At 42.3% G+C, this 21,809-nt stretch overlaps 1 protein-coding gene across 6 annotated transcripts in view; it reads right to left on the minus strand.

Annotated features, from left to right (window-relative positions):
• lrrc49 (leucine rich repeat containing 49) overlaps positions 1–21,809 on the minus strand; it is a 274,354-nt gene that overhangs the window by 72,688 nt on the left and 179,857 nt on the right. For all 6 annotated transcript variants that reach the window (XM_087982207.1, XM_043680302.2, XM_043680301.2 and 3 more), the window contains 2 exons: positions 14,204–14,351; positions 2,773–2,856 (listed from right to left, as the gene is read on the minus strand). In XM_087982207.1, the coding sequence (XP_087838333.1) occupies positions 2,773–2,856; positions 14,204–14,351 (232 nt within the window). The remainder of the gene's footprint in view (positions 1–2,772; positions 2,857–14,203; positions 14,352–21,809) is intronic.

Raw genomic sequence — 21,809 nt, forward strand, 5'->3', positions numbered from 1 at the left:
TTAATGGCCGAGGAGCTGGTGTATGGGGGAAGGATTCACATTTTTGGATCATTGGAATCTCTTTTGGGGTAGAAGTGACCTGTACAAGAAAGATGGATTGCACTTAAATTGGAAGGGGACTAATATATTGGCAGGGAGATTTGCTAAAAATGTGATGCTGGAAAAGCGCAGCAGGTCAGGCAGCATCCAAGGAGCAGGAGAATCGAAGTTTCGGGCATGAGCCCTTCTTCAGGCTCATGCCCGAAACGTCGATTCTCCTGCTCCTTGGATGCTGCCTGACCTGCTGCGCTTTTCCAGCATCACATTTTCAGTTCTGATCTCCAGCACCTGCAGTCCTCACTTTCTCCAGGGAGATTTGCTACAGCTGCTCGGGAGGATTTAAACTAGTAAGGTGGGGGTGGGACCCAAGGAGATAGTGAGGAAAGAGATCGATCTGAAACTGGTACAGTTGAGAACAGAAGCGAGTTAAACAGTCAGGGCAGGCAAGGACAAGGTAGGACTAATAAATTAAACTGCATTTATTTCAATGCAAGGGGCCTAACAGGGAAGGCAGTGGAACTCAGTGTATGGTTAGGAACATGGGACTGGGATATCATAGCAATTACAGAAACATGGCTCAGGGATGGGCAGGACCGGCAGCTTAATGTTCCAGGATACAAATGCTACTGGAAGGATAGCAAGAGAGGCAGGGTGGGGGGGTGGAGTGGCGTTCTTGATAAGGGATAGAATTACAGCTGTACTGAGGGAGGATATTCCCAGAAATACATCCAGGGAAGTTATTTGGGTGGAACTGAGAAATAAGAAAGGAATGATCACCTTATTGGGATTGTATTATAGACCCCCCAACAGTCAGAGGGAAATTGAGAAACAAACTTGGAAGGAAATCTCATCTATCTGTAAGAATAATAGGGTAGTTATGGTCGGGGGTTTTAACTTTCCAAACATCGACTGGGACTGCCATAGTGTTAAAGGTTTAGATGGAGAGGAATTTATTAAGTGTGTACAAGACAATTTTCTGATTCAGTATGTGGATGTACCCACTAGAGAAGGTGCAAAACTTGACTTACTCTTGGGTAATAAGGCAAGGCAGGTGACTGAGGTGTCAGTGGGGGAGCATTTTGGGGCCAGCGACCATAATTCTATTAGTTTTAAAATAATGATGGAAAAGGATAGACCAGATCTAAAAGTTGAAGTTCTAAATTGGAGAAAGGCCAATTTTGACGGTATTAGGAAAGAACTTTTGAGAGCTGATTGGGGGCAGATGTTTGCAGGTAAAGTGACAGCTGGAAAATTGGAAGCCTTCAGAAATGAGATAACGAGAATCCAGAGAAAGTATATTCCTGTTAGGGTGAAAGGAAAGGCTGGTAGGTATAGGGAATGCTGGATGACTACAGAAATTGAGGGTTTTGTTAAGAAAAAGAAGGAAGCATATGTAAGGTATACACAGGATAGATTGAGTCAATCCATAGAAGAGTATAAAGGAAGTAGAAGTATACTTAAGAGGGAAATCAGGAGGCCAAAAAGGGGACATGAGATAGCTTTGGCAAATAGAATTAAGGAGAATCCAAAGAGTTTTTACAAATATATTAAGGACAAAAGGGTAACTAGGGAGAGAATAGGGCCCCTCAAAGATCATCAAGGCAGCCTTTGTGTGGAGCCGCAGAAAATGGGGGAGATACTAAATGAGTATTTTGCATCAGTATTTACTGTGGAAAAGGATATGAAAGATATAGACTGTAGGGAAGTAGATGGTGACATCTTGCAAAATGTCCAAATTACAGAGGAGGAAGTGCTGGATGTCTTGAAACGCATTAAAGTGGATAAATCCCCAGGAACTGAACAGGAGTACCCTAGAACTCCTTTGTAATATGGACATTTTTCAAGATGTTACCATCTATTTCCCTACATTCTATATCTTCCATGTCCTTTTCCACACTAAACACTAATGCAAAATACCCATTTAGTAATATGATATAAGCAACCTTTAGACTTCAAAGTAGCATCAAGGACATTTCAGTGATTTTATGTAGCCAGACAGGAACATAATCCCTATTCTACTAAGCAAAAAAGGAGGGTGATAAGAATAACTGTTGCCAAAGTTAGTTCATATACTTGAAAAGTATATGACATGACTCAGTGGCTTGCTGAGTCACATTAACAGACAGTTAAAGGCAACCATGTTGGTGTAAACTATAGCACATATCAACTAAAAGATGCAAGAATGACAGGTTTCCTTGCCTATTTGGTTTTAGAACAATCTGAAGGTGCATGGGCACTTTCATGGGTTCTAGCCTTTTATTTCCAGATTATGTCCATTTTTGTAATGTTGTTGTCAAGTGTTGCAGGAAATCTTTCTACGCTAAAAGTACTAAATAAACTCATACTATTTCAGAACCTGCTTGGTATTACAGCTCATAAATTGCTGGGCTTCTTATATTGATATTTGTTGAGTACTACATGAAAACCATAGTGCTTCTCTTAGAGCTATGTCCACAACAGGTTACAAAGTGCAAAGATAATACTTTGACATAGCCGCTACACTTGGATTTATACTAACACTAAGCCTGACTACACTATCTCTTAAATATTCATAAAATAGGAGTACAATATTAAAAAATCCTAAAAGCCAGAAACAAATTTCTTTTGCAGACCTGTTTAGATTAATTGATTAAATACATGTCTTGACCATATTATTACCAGAATGGAAGGATTCTGCATGCAACATTCTCATAATTTATTTTAACTGAAGACTAACTAATATTTAGTCTTTACCTTCAGAATTGCCTGTTTGTGTATTTCACGTTTTTTGTCATCTTCTTTTCTGGCCATGACTGATGCCATTCTCCTCTCTTCCTCCTGAAAATAAGCATCATAAATGAAAATGTATTTGTCACCTTTAAAACAATTTGATAGATAGTCATTATAAGGGGCAGTATATCAATGAACAATGGAGAGTACAAAACTGGTGGTCACTGCGATATTACAACAGCACTGTGATTAATACCAAAACGAAACTAAAACATTTATATTTGAAATATTCAATTCTATGTCATCTTTTATTGAATGTTTAATTAAACGTGGGCTGTGGTAATGAAATACTTTTCATTTTTAAATTTTTTATCAGTCACAGATTACGCATAGCTAGATTTGGATGTTAAAGTTCCCAGTAATTGCTTCATTAAATCCTCCCAAGGTCAGGTACAACATAGGCCAATAGAAAATTGAGATATCCTCTAATTCTGTCATCAAACTTTCATGATTTAGATATCTTCTATGCTTAAAAATACTGTATTGAGATACGGAGCATGGTTCACTGTGCTTGAACATATCCATACCAAAGTCAACAAGTGTGGAACTGGACAAGCACAGCAGATCAGGCAGCATCCAAGGAGCAGGAACACAGAACATACAACTAGAACAGTACAGCACAGTAGAGGCCCTTCGGCCCTCGATGTTGTACCAACCTTATATCCTATTCTAAGATCAAACTAACCTACATACCTTCATTTTACTATCATCCATGTACCCATCTAAGAGTCGCTTAAATGTCCCTAATGTATCTGACTCTACCAACACTGCTGGCAGTGCATTTCAGGCACCCACCACTGTCCTAGTAAAGAATATACCTCTGACATCTCCCCTGAACCTTCCTCCAATCACCTTAAAATTATGCCCCCCTGTGATAGCCATTTCTGCTCTGGGAAAAGTTCTCTGACTATTCACTCGTTCTAAGTCTCTCATCATCTTGTGCACCTCTATCCACTCACCTCTCTTCCTTCTTTGCTCCAGTGAGAAAAGCCCGAGCTTGCCCAACCTTTCTTCATAAGACATGCCCTCCAGTCCTCTGCACCCTCTCTAAAGCTTCCACATCCTTCCTATAATGAGGTGACCAGAACTGAACACAATATTCCAAGTGTGGTCTAACCAGGGGTCTATAGAGCTGCAGCATAACCTTACAGATCTTAAACTCAATCCTCCTGCTAATGAAAGCCAACACATCATATGGCTTCTTAACAACCCTATCAAATTGGAAGGCAACTTTAAGGGATCTAGGGACATGGACCCCAAGATCCCTCTGTTCCTCCACACTGCCATGAATGCTACCTTTAACTCTGTATTATGTATTCCAAATCGACCTTCCAAAATTAATCACTTCACATTTTTCCAGGTTGAACACCATCTGCCACTTCTCAGCCCAGTTCTGCATCCTGTCAATATCCCAGTGCAACCGACAACAGCCCTCCACACTATCCACAACTCTACCAACTTTTGTGTCATTCATAAATTTACTCACCCACCTTTCCACTTCCTCATCCAAGTCATTTATAAAAATCACAAACAGTAGAGGTTCCAGGACAGATCCCTGCAGAACACCACTGCTCACCAAGCTCCTGGCTGAATGCTTGCCTTCAACCACCACCCTCTGTCTCCAATGGGCCAGCCAATTCCATATCCAGACAGCCAAATTTCCCTGTATCCCATGCCTCCTTACTTTCTGAATGAGTTTACCAAGGAGAACCTTTTCAAATGCCTCGCTAAAATCCACATACACCACATCCACTGCTCGGCCTTCATTAATGCGTTTTATCACATCCTCAAAGAATTCAGTAAGGTTTGTGAGGCATGTCCTGCCCCTCACAAAGCCATGCTGACTATCTCTAATCAAACTATTAGAGATTTCATAAATCCAAGTAATCATAAATCCAGTCTCTCAGAATCCTCTCTAATAATTTGCCCATTATAGACGAAGACTGATGGGTCAGTAACTCCTAGGATTATCCCTAATCCCTTTCTTGAACAAGGGAATAACATTTTCCACTCTCCAGTAATCTGGCACGACTGCAGTGGACAGTGAGGACTCACAGATTATTGCCAAAGGCGCAGCAATCGCTTCCCTCACTTCCTGTAGTAACCTTGGGTATACCCCATCTGGCCCAGAGGACTTATCTTTCAAACTTTTCAGCACATCCTCCTTCTTAACATCAACTGTTTGAGCATATCAGCCTGTTTCATGCTGTCATCACAAATGTCAAGGTCCCTCTCACCGTGAATACTGAAGTAAAGTACTCATTAAGGATTTCCCCTACCTCCTCAGAGACCAGGAACAAGTCCCCTCCATCATTTCTGATCGACCCTACTCTCACTCTGGCCATCCTTCCATTACTCACATAAGTGTAGAGTGCCTTAGGGTTTTTCTTAATCGTACCCGCTAAAGCTTTTCCATGCCCCCTTCTAGCTATCCTAATTCCACTCTTTAGTTCCTTCCTGACCACTTTGTAACCCTCTAGAGCCCTGTCTGATCCTTGCCTCCTCAACCTTAAGTAAGCTTCCTTCTTCCTCTGACTACATGTTTTATATTCCTTGCCACCCAATGTTCCTTCACCCCACCATCCATGCCTTAGTGGGACAAACTTATGCAGCACTACCAGCAGGTGCTCCCTAAACAACCTCCACATTTCTTTTGTGCATTTTCCTGAGAACATCTCAGAAAACACGTCAAGATACCTTTGGGTGGCACAGTGGCTCATTGGTTACCATTGCTGCCTCACAGCGCCAGGGAGCTAGGTTTGCTTCCAGCCTTGGGCGACTGTCTGTGTGGAATTTGCACATTCTCCATGTGTGGGTTTACTCCCACAATCCAAAGATGTGCAGTTTAGGTGAACTGGCCATGCTAAATCACCATAGCGTTCAGGGATGTGTAGGTTAAGGGCATTAGTCAGGGGTAAATATCAAATGATAGGGTTGGGGAATGGATCTCGGTGGGTTACTCTTCAGAGGGTTGGTGTAGACTTGTTGGGCTGAAGGGCCTGTTTCCACACTGTTCCAGGAATTCTAATTCTAATTCAAATCTGTTCCCAATGTAGGCGCCCCAGTTCCTATCTAATAGTATTATAATTCCCACTCCCCCAATTAAATAATTTTCCATATCGTCTGCTCCTATCCCTCTCCTTGACTATAGTATAGGTCAAGAGTTATGATCACTAACACTGAAATGCTCTCCTATTGAGAGATTTGAAGCCTGGCCTGATTTGTTGTCGAGCACCAAATCTAATATAGCCTCGCCTCTAGTTGGCCTATCAGGAATGTGTATAGGGCTTATTCCCCAAAGGTCAACTCTCCTGCTTTTCAGATGTTGCCTGACCTGCTGTGCTTTTTCAGCGCCATACATTTAAACTCTGACTCTCCAGCATCTGCAGTCCTCACTTTCTCCACATACATACTGGATTTTAGCAATTATCAAGATCATTTGCAATCTCCTCCATGAAATGTCTCAACTCTTGCATTATTCTACTTGCTAGTCCCCCACCTTGCACGCTCAGTAAACACCAGTGTTTGTATGCTGCATGTCTTGAAGTAAGTTCTACAGGCTGGCCTAGTTTCCTATTCCCCAAATTAAAATTTTATATTTTTTTTCTCTTAAAATGGCTTACCCTTGACAAATAAAATTGCAGAAAGCTGCAATACAAAGGTATTTGTGAGTACTTTTGTATGAAACACAGGAGGCGGAACAGTGGTTAGCACTGCTGCCTCACAGCACCAGGGACCCAGTTAGGATTCCAGCCTTGGGGACTGCCTATGTGGAGTTTGCTCATTCTCCCCTTGTCTGCATGGATTTCTGCTGGGTGCTCCAGTTTCCTCCCACAGTCCAAAGATCTGCAGATTAGGTGGATTGGCATTTGGAAATGCAAGGTTACAGGGATATGGTAGGAGAGTGGAGTCTGGGTGGGCTGTTTATTCAGAGGGTTGGTGTAGGTTGGATGGGCCAAATGCCTGCTTCCACATTGCAGAGATTCTATGATTCTGTAGGGATTTTACGCAGCAAATAATTAGAAGGCTAATGGAATGTTGGCCTTTATTTCAATAACAATAGGGAGGTATTACTACAATTGTACAGGTGCTGGTGAGACTACATGTGGGGTATTGTGAGGAGTTGTGGTCCCGTTATCTAAAGAAAGATAGCATTGCTCCATTGCTTCATCAATGACCTTCCTTCCATCACAAGATCAGATGTGGGCATATTCGCCAATGATTGCACAATGTTCAGCACCATTTGTGACTCGTCAGATACTGAAGGAGTCTATGTTCAAATGTAGAAAGATCTGGACAATATTCAGGCTTGGGCAGACAATTCTCAAATAAAATTTGCGCCATACAAATGCCAGGCAATGACCATCACCAATAAGAGACAATCTAACCAAGGCTCCTTGACTATAAATGGTGTTACCATCACCAAAACAACTATTATCAACAACATAGGGATTAGCTTTGGTCAGAAACTTAACTGTACTCATCACAGAAACACAGTGGCTACAAGAGCAGGTCAGAGGCTAGGAATACAGTTGCGAGTAACTCACCTCCTGACTCCCCAAAGCCTGTCCATCACCTACAAGGGACAAGTCAGGAATGGAATACTCCCCACTTACCTGGATGAGTGCAGCCCTAATAACGCTCAAGAGATTTGACACCATCCAGAAAAAGCCTGCTGAATTTGCATCCATAAGCATTCACTCTCTTCACTACCGATACACAGGTAGTGCACTGTGTACAAGATGCACTGAAGAATATCACCGAAGAGCCTCAGACAGCACCTTCCAAACACAGCAATTTTCATTTAGAAGATCAAGGACTTCCAGTAGATACATAGGAACATGACAACCTCAAGTTCCCCTCCAAGCCACTCAGCATCCTGACTTGGAAATATATCACTGTTCCTTCACTGTCACTGGGCCAAAACCTCAGAATTCCCTCCCTATTCCAAATTCTAGAGGAACTGATCCTGGATCATTGTGCTGTACACATTTCAATTTCCTCATAAGGGTGAGTTTATCAGCCAATCGGTGCTCAGGATTGGTTGGAGTCATATCAGTAGGTCCACAGAGTCATAAGACACATTGATTTGTAGAAAGCTACTGAAAAGAGGGATTTAGGGGTCCTCATTTATGAATCACAAAAAGTTAGTATCAAATTTCAGCAGGTAAAGGAAAGGCAAATGGAATGTTGTCCTATATTTCAAAGAAAATGGAATATACAAGTATGGAGCTTTGCTAAAATTGTACAAGGCATGGTGAACAATTTTAGGCACCTTATCTAAAGAAAGACATACTTGCATTCGAGGCATTCCAGAGAAGGTTCACTAAACTGATACCAGGTATGGACAAATAAACTTCTTATGTGGAGAGGTTCAGTAAATTGGGCCTGTACTTGTTGGAATATAGAAGAATGAGAGGCAACTTAATTGAAATATACAAGATTCTTAGAGCACTTGACAGGATAAACGTGGAAAGATTGTCCTGTTTGTGGGAGAGGTTAGGACCAGAGGAGTTGCAGATTTAAGATAGAGACAAAGAGGAATTTTTTTCTCTCAGGGTTGTGAATCTCGAAATGCTTTGCCACAGAGGGCTGCTGAGGCTGGATCATTAAGTATATTCAAGGCTGAGATAGAATTTTATTATTATCAAGGGAAGGTGATTTGAGGATTATCAGATCAGCTATGATATAATTGAAATGGCAGAGTAGATTCAATGGCTCAATGGTCTACTACTGCTCCCATGTCTGTGGCCTAAAGCATTGTACTGGCTCCAGTGTGAGGTTGCTGAACTCTTTGGAAGTGGAACAGCCAAAACTAATTGCTAACTTGGGATTCTGTACCAAGAGCTCCACACCAATTTCAGCTCAAGCTCCTAGCCTGAGCAGAATATTTTGCAACATATGAGTGATTCTTATCCTACAGATATTTTCTGATCAACCTGTTGAGAGATATTATTACACATCTCTGGAGCAAGTGGAACTTAATCCCGGGTCTTCTGGCCCAGAACTCACTGTGCCACAAAAGCCCTGCATCCGCATCCTTTTTTTTTCTTCTTTTTTCTCTATCTCACAGCACTGAATGATTTTTCTCCCCATCACAAAATCACCCATGCTACCATCCTTATCCTATACTCATTTTTAACCTCCAAATAAACTACTAAATCCCAAAGTAACAAAATTCTAGCCACAAACAGGATAAAAATTGAGTCAGAAGAACAGAATATTCCATTGCTAAAACAGAGCAGCTATGTGCAACAAAATTGGTAGACAGTGAATAAAGAACAGTACATCACAGGAACGCCCTTTGGCCAACACAGACTGCCTTTGTGCAATCTGGATCCCTCTATTCATTGCTTATTCATAAATTTGCATTTTACAAGTTTCTATTGTATCCGCCTCCTTCATTTCCACTGATAGCGCATTTGAGGCAACTTACCATTATCTGTGCAAAAAACCTGCCTCTCACATGATCTTTAAACTTATCCCCTTTTACCTTAAACCTATGTCCCCTAGTAAGTGACATTCCTACCCTGGGAGAAAGACTCCGACTATCCATTCTATCCACGCCTCTCACAATTTTATAAACTTTTATCAAGTAACCTGAGAACCTTCAACATTCAAATGAAAATAAACCAAGCTTGTTCAATCTCTCCTCACAGCTAATACCCTCCAAACTAGGCAACATCTAGGCAACTCTTTTCTGTACATCTTCCAGTAGACTGGAAATTGGAACTGCACACAATATTCCAAATGTAGCCGAACTAAATTTCTCTATAGCTGCAACATGACTTGCCAATTTTTATACTCTATGCCCTTGACCAATGAAGGCAAGAATGCATATGCCTTCTGATCACTTTGTCCACTTAGGTTGTCACTTCCAGGGCAGAAGTGGGTGCTGCAATTGCTGGAGATTAGAGTCAAGATTAGAGTGGTGCTGGAAAAGTACTGCAGGTCAGGCAACATCTGAGGAGCAGGAAAATCGACGGTTCAGGCAAAAGCTCTTCGGATGCTGCCTGACCTGCTGTGTTTTTCCAGCACCACTAATCTTCTTACTTTCAGGGAACTGTGGATCTGTACACCTCTGTAAGTTGATGCTACTAAGGTGTGACAAAATACTCTTCAGAACTTTATTAACTGTTTATAGATTGAAATAAGTAGCAATAACTCCATCTCAAATAAATTGTTAAAGCACAAAGAAAAACTTATACAGGAAGTGAAAGCAATTAGCTTTGTCTGGGAGAAGAAGGAGTTGAAGCTACATGAGCAAAATTGTTAATAAATGGCTGTCTTATGCCACAAGGACAAGTAACTGCCCTGCAGAAGAATTTAAGGAGTTAATCACAGGAAAGCTGTGTCTTCAAACAGTCAATGACAAATGGAACAAGGAATAAAGAAGCCACTTCTGATCACAAGGCAAACTGTAGACTTGATGGTTTAAGAGCCAAAGTCAATAATTTGAATGAAAGCATCTAAGAGGTCATCACTAATATCACAACATCGAAGGAACTGTAAAAGACTCCAACACCACAACTCTTCTTCAGCAGCCGATCGAAGAACAACACTGCATATGGATCAAATCCTGGACATCAGAGTCAGACACTGTTGGTTGGAATTGTAGCTAAATTTCAACATTAATTTGGTAATAGTTAGGTTGAGGCGTAACACTTAACTTGCTCACTTGAAGGGCCTTATTTTGGTTGCTACATGCAATAAAGTTAGTGTTTTAAAACTTGATTGTCTGGGGTATTTCTTAATAAGCAACCACATTAAAAATAATTTGGGGTGATTTACCCACAATAAAGGGTTCTGCTATTTACCAGATACTTCCCTCCTGCATTAGATCTCCCAAAATGCACCACCTCACATTTGTCCAGATTAAACTCAAACTGCCATTTCTCTGCTCAAATCTTCAGAACATAGAACAGCACAGCACAGGACAGTACACGCCCTTCGGCCCTCAATGTTACACCGACCTATGAAACCAATCTGGAGCCCATCTAACCTACACTATTCCATTTTCATCGATATGTTTATCCAATGACTATTTAAATGCCCTTAAAGGTGTCCAGTCTACTACTGCTGCAGACAGGGCGCTCCACACGCCTACTCCTCTGAGTAAAGAAACTACCTCTGACATCTGTCCAATAACTATCACCCCTCAATTTAAAGCTATGTCTCCTCGTGCTAGCCATCACTATCGGAGGACAAATGCTCTCACTGTCCATCTGATCTAACCCTCTGATTATCTTATATGTCTCAATAATACGTCTCAACCTTCTCTCTAACAAGAATAGCCTCAAGTCCCTCAGCTTTTTCTCATAAGAGCTTCCCTCCATACCAGGCAATATCCGAGTAAATCTCCTCTGAACCTTTTCCAAAGCTTCTACATCCTTCCTATAATGCGGTGACCAGAACTGTACGCAATACCCCAAGTGCAGCTGCACCAGAGTTTTGTACAGTTGCAGCATGACCTCGTGGTTCCGAAACTCAATCCTTCTACCAAGAAAAGCTAACATGCTATATGCCTACTTAACAACCTTATCACCCTGTGTGGCAACTTTCAGGGACCTATATACATGGACAATGAGATTTCTCTGCTCCTCTACACTACCAAGAATCTTACCATTAGCCCAGTACTCTTTATTCCTAGTGCTCCTTCCAAAGTGAATCACCTCACACTTTTCCACATTAAACTTCATTTGCCACCTCCCAGCCCAGCTCTGCAGTTTATCAATGTCCCTCTGTAACCTGCAACATCCTTTGGCACTATCCATAACTCCACTGACCTTAGTGTCATCCGCAAATTTACTAACCCATCCTTCTACGCCCTAATCCAGGTCATTTGTAAAAATTACAAACAGCAGTGGCTCCAAAACTGATCCTTGTGGCACACCACTAGTAACTGAGCTCCAGGATGAACACTTCCCATCAACCACAACCCTCTGTCTTCTTTCAGCTAGCCAATTTCTGATCCAAACCACTAAGTCACCCGCAATACCATGCTTCAATATTTTGTGCAATAACCTACCATGGGGAACCTTATCAAATGCCTTACTGAAATCCATATACACCACATCAACCATTTTACCCTCATCCACCTGTTTGGTCACCTTTTCAAAGAACTCAGTAATGTTTGTGAGGCATGAACTACCCTTCACAAAACTGTGTTGACTATCCCTAATCAACTTATTTCTTTCTAGGTGATTTTAAATCTTATCTGTTTTCCAACACGTTACCCACAACCGAAGTAAGGCCCACTGGTCTATAAATTACCAAGGATATCTCTACTCCCCTTCGTAAATATGGGGACAAAATTTGCTATCTTCCAGTCTTCTGGCACTATTCCTGTAGACAATGATGACATAAAGATCAAAGCCAAAGGCTCTGCAATTTCCTCCTTGGCTTCCCAGTGAATCCTAGGATAAATCCCATCTGGCCCAGGGGACTTATCTATTTTCACACTTGCCTGAATCTAGTCTAGTAGCCTGTACCTCAGTATTCTCCTTGACAACATTGTCTTTTTCCAAAGTGAATACTGACGAAAAATATTCATTTAGCACTTCTCTTGTCTCCTTGGACTCCACGCACAACTTCCCATAACTGTCCTTGATTGGTCCTAATCTTACTCTAGTCATTCTGTTATTCCTGATATATCTATAAAAAGCTTTAGGGTTTTATTTGATCCTATCTGCCAACGACTTCTCATGTCCCCTCCTGGCTCTTCTTAGCCCTCTGTTTAGGTTTTTCCTGGCTAACTTGTAACTCTGACGCACCCTAACTGAGCCTTCATGTCTCACCTTCACATAAGCCTTCTTCTTCCTCTTCACGAGAGATTCAACTTTTCGAGTAAACCATGGCTCCCTTGCTCAACCTCTTCCTCCCTGCCTGACAGGTACATACTTATCAAGGACACGTGTAGCTGTTCCTTGAATAAGCTCCACATTTTAATTGTGCCCACCCCCTGCAGTTTCTTTCCCCATCCTATGCATCCTAAATCTTGCCCTTCAGTATATACCTACTCCTTTCCATCACTTAAGTAAACATAACATATCACCAAAATGCTCACCTCCAAATCTAACACCATGTTGGGTTCATTACCCATTAACAAATCCAATGTGGCCTTGCCCCTTGTTGGCCTGTCTACATACTGTGTCAGGAAACTCTCCTGCACACATTGGACAAAAACTGACCTATCTAAAGTACTCGAACTATAATATTTCCAGTCAATATTTGGAAAGTTAAAGTCCCCCATAACAACTACCCTGTTACTTTCACTCCTATCCAAAATCATCTTTGCTATCCTTTCCTCTACATCTCGGGAGTTATTTGGATGCCAGTAGAAACACCACAGGTCCCTGATCCCTGAGAAACACCACAGGTCACAGGACTCTAATCTCCTTCCACCGCTACTTTCCGTCTTCTATGACCAAGCCATTTCTGTATTCATCTTATTGGCTCACTGCAAATCCCATGGGACTTCACCTTTGTATCAGCCTGCCATGAGAGACCTTGTCAATTTCTTGCTGAAGTACATATCAACAACATCTACTACCTTGCCCACATCAATCATCCTTGTTACCTCCTCAATAAAACTCAATCAAGACCGTGAGTCATGACATTCCTGCACAAAGCCATGCAGCCTATCGCATATTTTTCCAAATGTCAGTAAGTCCTATCTGTCAGAATCTTCTCCAATAATTTGCCTATCACTGACAGAAGTCTCAGTGGCCTATAATTTCCCTGATTATCCCTTTTGCTCTTCTTAACCAAAGGAACAACATTAGATAATCTTTGGCCCTCTGGGACCTCTCGTGATACTAAACAAGATACAAAAATTTCAATAAGGACCATAGCAGTTTCCTCATCTACTTCCCTCAATATTCTGGAATAGATCCAATCAAGTCCTTGGGACTTGTCTACCTTAATGCTTTTCAAAACACCCAACATCCTTTTCTATACTGACTTACCTAGAATTTCAACACACCTCTCCTAAGACTCACCATCGAACATGATTTTTTTCTTTGTGATTAGCAATCCAAAGTACCCATAAGGACCTTACCCACTTCCTCCAGCTCCAAGCATAAGTTCCCTCCTTTGTGCTTGAGTGGACCTACCCTTGTCCTGGCTACCCTCTTGCTCTTTATATTTGGATAAAACACTTTTCCTTAATCCTGTTTGCCAAAGGCATTTCATGGCCACTTTTAGCCCTCCTAATTCCTTGAGTGCTTTGCTGCTACTTTTGTATTCTTCAAGGGCTCTGTCTGTCTTCAGTTTCCTAAACCTAATTTATGCCTCATTTTTCTTTTTGATTAAGCTCTCAATTTCTCTTGTCATCCAAGGTTTCCAAATTGTGTGAAGTGATGGTGCAATGTTGTGATCAGGATAATTGACTCACTGTGATTTTTTTCATATCCAGCTGTCGGAGTTGCAGCATGTGTCGAAGAATTGTATGCTTGTACCATGACTCCTGAGCTATGGGATTGCCATCCAGGGTAACCTCCGAGAGTGATAAAGAGTCTGCCAGACAAGCAATGTCTTCAAACCTGCATTTAAAAAATAAATATTCATACAGAAAAAACCCATTTCAGATGAGTTAAGTCAATGAAAGATAGAAGCAATAAATTTATATGGAATGGGAAATGCATTAGAATCTATATTCTCTATGAGAATTAGAAACAAATACCATCAGTAACTTGTCGATTAAGAAAGAGAATTTATCAATTGTTGATAAATACCTTTATGGAAATAGCAGTCATTCCAGTTTTCTTTGATAATTTTCTCAGTTACATTGCATAAACTCAATAGGACTGGTGATCCATTGTGGCCGTTTACATACCATGATAATACAGGCTTAATCTAATCACAATCACTTCACACAACTAATAGTCTAATTTCCAAATTACAACCTCCATCACTTTGTTAAAGAACAAAGCTCTCTCACTTACTCATTTTAAAACAAAAAAATCGCTCATGGGATGTGGTGATGGATGACTGGGCCAGTATTTATTGCCTATCCCTTGCTGCCCTCAAAAAGGTGGCGATGAGTTGTCAGTGAGTTTGGAAGATGCTATTTAAGGAGCCTTGGGCAATTTCTGCAGCGCATGTTATAGATTATACTCACTGGTACTAATGAGAGGTACAAAGGAGAAAATGATTGTGGATATGGTGTCAAACAAGTAGACCAGTTTGTCCCAGATGACGTCAAACTTAAGTGTTATTGGGAACTTCACTCATCCAGGCTCGTGGGCCGTATTCCATCACACTCCTCACATGTACTTTGTGCACGATAAACAAGCTTTGTGGAGTCATCAGGTGAGTTACTCACTGTAGGATTCCTAGCATCTGACCATGTGAGAAAACTTAGAAACATCGAAGATAGGAGCACGAGGGTGCCAATTGGCTCTTTGAGCCTGCTCCGCCATTCATCATGATCATGGCTGATCATCCAACTCAACAGCCTAAAGTTGCTTTCTCCCCATTACCTTTGATCCCATTTGCCGCAAGTACTATATCAAGCTGCCTCTCGAATACACTCCACGTTATATTATCAACTACTTCCTGTGGCAATGAATTCCTCAGGCTCACCATTCTTTGGGTGAAGAAATGTCTCCTCATCTCCACCCAAAATAGTCTACTGAGAATCCTCAGACTGTGACCCGTGCTGGACACACCCACCACCGGCAACATCCCCCCTGCATCTACCCTGTCTCTTCCTGTTACAAATTTAAAATGTCTCTATGAGATTCCCCTTTATTCATCTGAACTCCAGCAAAAATAATCCTAACCTAGTCAATCTCTCCTCATACATCAGTCCCACCATCCCCAAAATCAACCTGGTAAATCTTTGCTGCACACCCTCAAGAGCATGAACATCCTTTTTCGGAAAAGGAGAACAGCATTCTAGGTGTGGCCTCACCAAGATCCTGTATAACTGCAACAACACACCCCTGCTCCTGTACTTGAAACCTCTCGGAATAAAGACCAACATGCCATTTGCCATCCTTACTGCCTGCTGCACCTGCATGCTTACCTTCAGTGACTGGTGCACAAGGACACCCAGGTCCCACTGCACACTCTCCTCTCCCAATTTACAGCCATTCAGGTAGTAATCTGCCTTTTTTTGTTTTTGCTTCCAAAGTGAATAACCTCACATTTATCCAAATTATACTGAATCTGCCATTTATGTGCTCACTCACCCAACCTGTGCAGATTATGCTGAAGGATCACTGCATCCTTGTCACAGTTCACACTTTCATCCAACTTGGTATCATCTGCAAACTTTAAGATGTTACATTTTGTTCCCTCATCCAAATCATTAATGTATATTGTGAATAGCTCGGGTCCCAGCACTGAATCCTGTGGCACCCCACTAGTTACCATTTTGAAAAGTATCTATTAATTCCTTTTTGTTTCCTCTCTACCAACCAGTTTTCTATCCATCTCAATACACCTCTCCCAATGCCATGCACTTTAATCTTGCACAATGATCTCTTATTCGGGACTTTGTTAAACACTTTCTGAAAGTCCAAATATACCACATCGACTGGCTCCCCCTTGTTAACTCTATTGGTTACATCTTCATTGGATTCCAATAGATTTGCCAAGTATGATTTCCCTTTTATAAATGCATGAAGACTCTGTCTGATCCTACCACTGCTTTCTAAATGCTCCGCTATAAAGTTCTTGATAATGGATTCGAGAGTTTTGCCCACTACTGATGTTGGACTTACTGGTCTATAATTTTCTGTTTTCTCTCAACCTCCCTTTTTGAATACTGAAGTGACATTAGCTACCCTCTAATCTGCAGGGACTGTTCTAGAGTCTATAGAATGCTGGAAGATAACCACCAATGCATCCACTATTTCTAGAGCCACTTCCTTAAATACTTTGGGACGTAGATTATCAGACCCTGGGGATTTATCCACCTCCAATCCAATCAATTTTCCCAGCGCCATTTCTCACTAAATCTTGCATTCTCCAACATTTCTGGTATCTGCACAGATTGGGTGAGTGGGCACATAAATGGCAGATACAGTATAATTTGGATAAATATGACGTTATTCGCTTTGGAAGCAAAAACAAAAAGGCAGATTACTACCTGAATGGCTGTAATTTGGGAGAAGAGAGTGTACAGTGGGACCTGGGTGGCCCTATGCACTAGTCGCTGAAGGTAAGCATGCAGGTGCAGCAGGCGGTAAAGAAGGCAAATGGCATGTTGGCCTTTATTGCGAAAGGTTTTGAGTACATGTGCAGGGATATGTTATACAGGACCTTGGTGAAGCCACAATTAGGATATTGTTTGCAGTTTCCGTCTCTTTTTCCGAGGAAGGATGCTCTTGCTCTTGAGGAAGTGCAGTGAAGGTTTACTGGGCTGACTCCAGGGATCGTGGACCTGACATATGAGGAGTGATTGATGAGGTTAGGATTGTCATCGCTGGAATTCAGACAATTGAGGGAGATCTTATAGAGACTAATAAAATTCTAACAGGACTAGATAGGGTAAATGCAGGGGGATGATCTCGATGGTGGGTGTGTCCAAAATTGGGGGTCACTGTCTGAGGATTCAGGGTAGACTATTTAGACCATTTAGAATGAAGGTGAGGAGACTTTTCTTTACCCAAAAAGTGGTGAACCTGTGGAATTCATTACCACTGTTTGTGGTCTGCATAAGTGATTTGCAGGAAAATGTCGCTGGTCTAATTAGTAAGATTGGTGGAGTTACGGGTAGTGAGGAAGATTGTCAGAGGATACAGGAGGATATAGATCAGTTGGAAGCATGGGCAGAAAAATGGAAGATAAATTTAATCTGGACAAATGTGAGGTGATACATTTTGGAAAGTTAAGTACAGGTGGAAATTACATAGTGAATGGCAGAACACTTAGAAGTATTGATATGCAGAGGGATCTAGGTGTGCAGTCCACAGATCACTGAAGGCAGCAGCATAGGTAAATATGGTAGTAAAAGAGGCCTATGACATGTTTGTCTTCATTGGAAGGAAATTGAATATAAGGATAGGCATGTTATGTGGCAGCTTTATAGAACTTTAGTTAGGCCACACTTGGAACATTGAATACAGTTCTGGTCACTAAACTACCAGTCGGTGTGGACGCTTTAGAGAGAGTACAGAAAATCAGAGGGTTAGATAGGGTGGACAGGGAGAGCCTTTTTCCAAGTATGGGGACGGCAAACACGAGGGGACACAACTTTAAAGTGAGGGGGGATAGGTATAAGACAGATGTCAGAGATAGTTTCTTTACTCTGCTTTTCGCAACAGAGAGCGGCGGGAGCTGGGCGGAAGTTCAGACGGAGCGCAAAGCCAGTCGGGAAGTAAGTGATTACTATATAAAGAACTTACCTCGACGCCAACGGTCTTTTCGCAACAGAGAGCGGCGGGAGCTGGGCGGAAGTTCAGACGGAGCGCAAAGCCGGTCGGGAAGGTAAGTGATTACTATAAGAGTGGGTGTGTTCTAAACCCCAGGTCCTACAAAGTAGGGTCTCCCTCCCTCCCTCCTCCTCTAACCTTTATTAAGAGTTCACAGACGTGCCACAAAAAGAGGGACTAAGGAAGTTTAGATCGAGGAGTGAGGCTTCATCTCAGGACTCTTTGACTAGGAGGGTGAGTGAAGTGATTACACCACAGTTGAAGAGGGTGAAGACATGACTGCCCAGCTGATTCAGTGCGCTACGTGCTTGATGTGGGAAGTCAACGACTCTGGTGTGTCTGGCTGGTATATGTGTGGAAAGTGTGTGCACATTCAGCAATTTACCGAGCATATTGCAGCGCTGACGAAAGAACTCGAAGACCTTAGGCTCATCCGAGAGAACGAGATCTTTCTGGACAAGACCTTCAACGATGTTATTACACTAATCATGCCAGAAGAGAGCAGAAGAGAGCAAATAATGAGGAAGGCAGAGAGGAGACAGGTGCAAAAGACCCCGGGAGAAGTACCTGTCAGGAACAAGTTGAAGCTTTTGGAAGCAGAGACTGATGACACTGCCAGTTCGCAAGGCGGCCACGTTTGTCAATCAAAAGTTGCCGCAGAGGCAGAGCGGAAGAGTCGGACATCACACAGAGCCGTGGTAATAGGGGACTCCATCGTGAGAGGAACTGACCGGGGTTTTTGTGGCAGCAGACGGGATTTAAGGATGGTGTGTTGCTTTCCTGGTGCTAGAGTGAAAGACATCACGGACAGAGTGCAGGAAATCCTCAAGGATGAGGGTGAAGAGCCAGAGATGGTGGTACATGTCGGCACTAATGATGTGGGGAAGAAGAGGAGGAACATACTACAGCGAGACTTCGGAGAACTAGGAAGAAGGCTGAAAAGCAGGACGTCCAAGGTGGTTATCTCCGGTTTGCTTCCAGTTCCTCGGGCTAGTGTGGCCAGAAACAGGGAGATAATGGACTTGAACGTGTGGTTGGGGAACTGGTGCAGGAAGCAAGGATTCAAGTTCTTGGATCACTGGGGTATATTTTGTGGTAAACATAAATTCTACAAGAGAGACGGCTTGCACCTAAATAGGTGAGGGACCAGTATTCTGGCAGGCAGGTTTTCTACTGCAACACCGCTAGATTTAATAAACTAAGTAGCGGGGGGGGAGGGGACAAGCTGGATGTTTAAAAAGGAATTTGAAGGGAAAGTTAGAACAAGAGAAGTCAAGAAAGACAACTGTATTAATGAGGCAAAAAACTCGGAAAGGCATCATTCTGGAAGGTTGAGTGAAATAAGGGTTGATGGGAAGGGTGAGAGCAGTAACAAATTAAAAATACTATACATGAATGCACGAAGCATTAGACATAAGATGGATGAGCTTGAGGCTCTTTTGGAAATTGGCAGATACGATATTGTGGGGATAACTGAGACGTGGCTTCAAGTGGACAGGGCCTGGGAAATGAATATTCAAGGATACACGTGCTATCGTAAGGACAGACTGACGGGCAGAGGGGGTGGGGTGGCCTTGTTAGTAAGGGATGATATTCAGTCCCTTGCGCGGGGGGACCTAGAGTCAGGAGATGTAGAGTCAGTGTGGATAGAGCTTCGAAATACCAAGGGTAAAAAGACCCTCTTGGGAGTCATCTACAGGCCCCCAAACAGTAGTCTGGATGTCGGATGTAAGTTAAATCAGGAGCTGAAATTGGCCTGTCGCAAAGATATCACTACAGTTGTTACGGGGGATTTTAACATGCAGGTAGACTGGGAGAATCAGGATGGTATTGGGCCACAAGAAAGAGACTTTGTGGAGTGCCTCAGAGATGGATTCTTAGAGCAGCTGGTGCTGGAGCCGACCAGGGAGAAGGCAATTCTGGATCTGGTATTGTGTAACGAACCAGAATTGGTCAGAGACCTCGAAGTGAAGGAGCCATTGGGAAGTAGTGACCACAATACAATAAGCTTCAATCTGCAATTTGAGAGGGAGAGGGTACAGTCAGAAGTGACAGTACTTCTGTTGAAGAAAGGGAATTATGGAGCTATGAGGGAGGAGCTGGCCAAAGTTCAATGGTGCAATACCTTAGCAGGGATGACCGTGGAGGAACAATGGCGGATATTTCTGTGTATAATGCAGACGTTGCAGGATCAGTTCATTCCTAAAAGGAAGAAAGATCCCAGGAGGAGGCATGGGCGGCCGTGGCTGACGAGGGAGGTAAAGAAACATATGAAGTTAAAAGAGAAAAAGTATAACATAGCTAAGATAAGTGGGAAAACTGAGGACTGGGAAGCTTTTAAAGAGCAACAGAGGATTACTAAGAAGGAAATACGCAGAGGAAAAATGAGGTACGAAGGTAAACTGGCCAAGAATATTAAGGAGGATAGTAAAAGCTTTTTTAGGTATGTGCAAGGCAAAAAAATGGTTAGGACTAAAATTGGGCCCTTGAAGACAGAAACAGGGGAATATATTACTAGGAACAAAGAAATGGCAGAGGAATTAAATGGGTACTTCAGATCTGTGTTCACTTGGGAAGACACAAGCAATCTCCCTGAGGTAACAGTGGCTGAAGGACCTGAACTTGAGGGAATTTATATTTGCCAGGATTTGGTGTTGGAGAAGCTGTTAGGTCTGAAGGTTGATAAGTCTCCGGGGCCTGATGGTCTGCATCCCAGGGTACTGAAGGAGGTGGCTCGGGAAATCGTGGATGCGTTGGTAATTATTTTATAGAGTTCAATAGATTCGGGGTCGGTTCCTGAGGATTGGAGGGTGGCAAATGTTATACCACTTTTTAAGAAAGGTGGGCGAGAGAAAGCAGGTAATTATAGACCAGTTAGTCTGACCTCAGTGGTGGGAAAGATGCTGGAGTCTATTATAAAGGATGAAATTACTGCACATCTGGATAGTAGTAACAGGATAGGACAGAGTCAGCATGGATTTATGAAGGGGAAATCATGCTTGACTAATCTTCTTGAATTTTTTGAGGATGTAACTATGAAGTTGGACGAGGGAAATCCAGTAGATGTAGTGTACCTGGACTTTCAAAAAGCTTTTGACAAAGTCCCACACAGGAGGTTAGTGAGTAAAATTAGGGTGCATGGTATTGGGGGCAAAGTACTAGATTGGATTGAAAATTGGTTGGATAATAGGAAACAAAGGGTAGTGATAAACGGCTCCATTTCGGAATGGCAGGCAGTGACCAGTGGGGTACCGCAGGGATCCGTGCTGGGACTGCAGCTTTTTACAATATATGTTAATGATATAGAAGATGGTATCAGCAATAACATTAGCAAATTTGCTGATGATACAAAGCTGGGTGGCAGGGTGAAAAGTGATGAGGATGTTAAGAGATTACAGGGTGACCTGGACAAGTTAGGGGAGTGGGCAGATGCATGGCAGATGCAGTTTAATGTGGATAAATGTATGGTTATCCACTTTGGTAGCAAGAACAGGAAGGCAGACTACTACCTCAATGGAATCAATTTATGTAAAGGGGCAGTACAGAGAGATCTGGGTGTTCTTGTACATCAGTCAATGAAGGCAAGCATGCAGGTACAGCAGGTAGTGAAGAAGGCTA

The sequence above is a fragment of the Chiloscyllium plagiosum genome, unplaced genomic scaffold (assembly GCF_037043375.1).
Source record: "Chiloscyllium plagiosum isolate Xiang-an unplaced genomic scaffold, Cpla_swu_hap1 HiC_scaffold_42, whole genome shotgun sequence".
NCBI lineage: Eukaryota > Metazoa > Chordata > Chondrichthyes > Orectolobiformes > Hemiscylliidae > Chiloscyllium > Chiloscyllium plagiosum.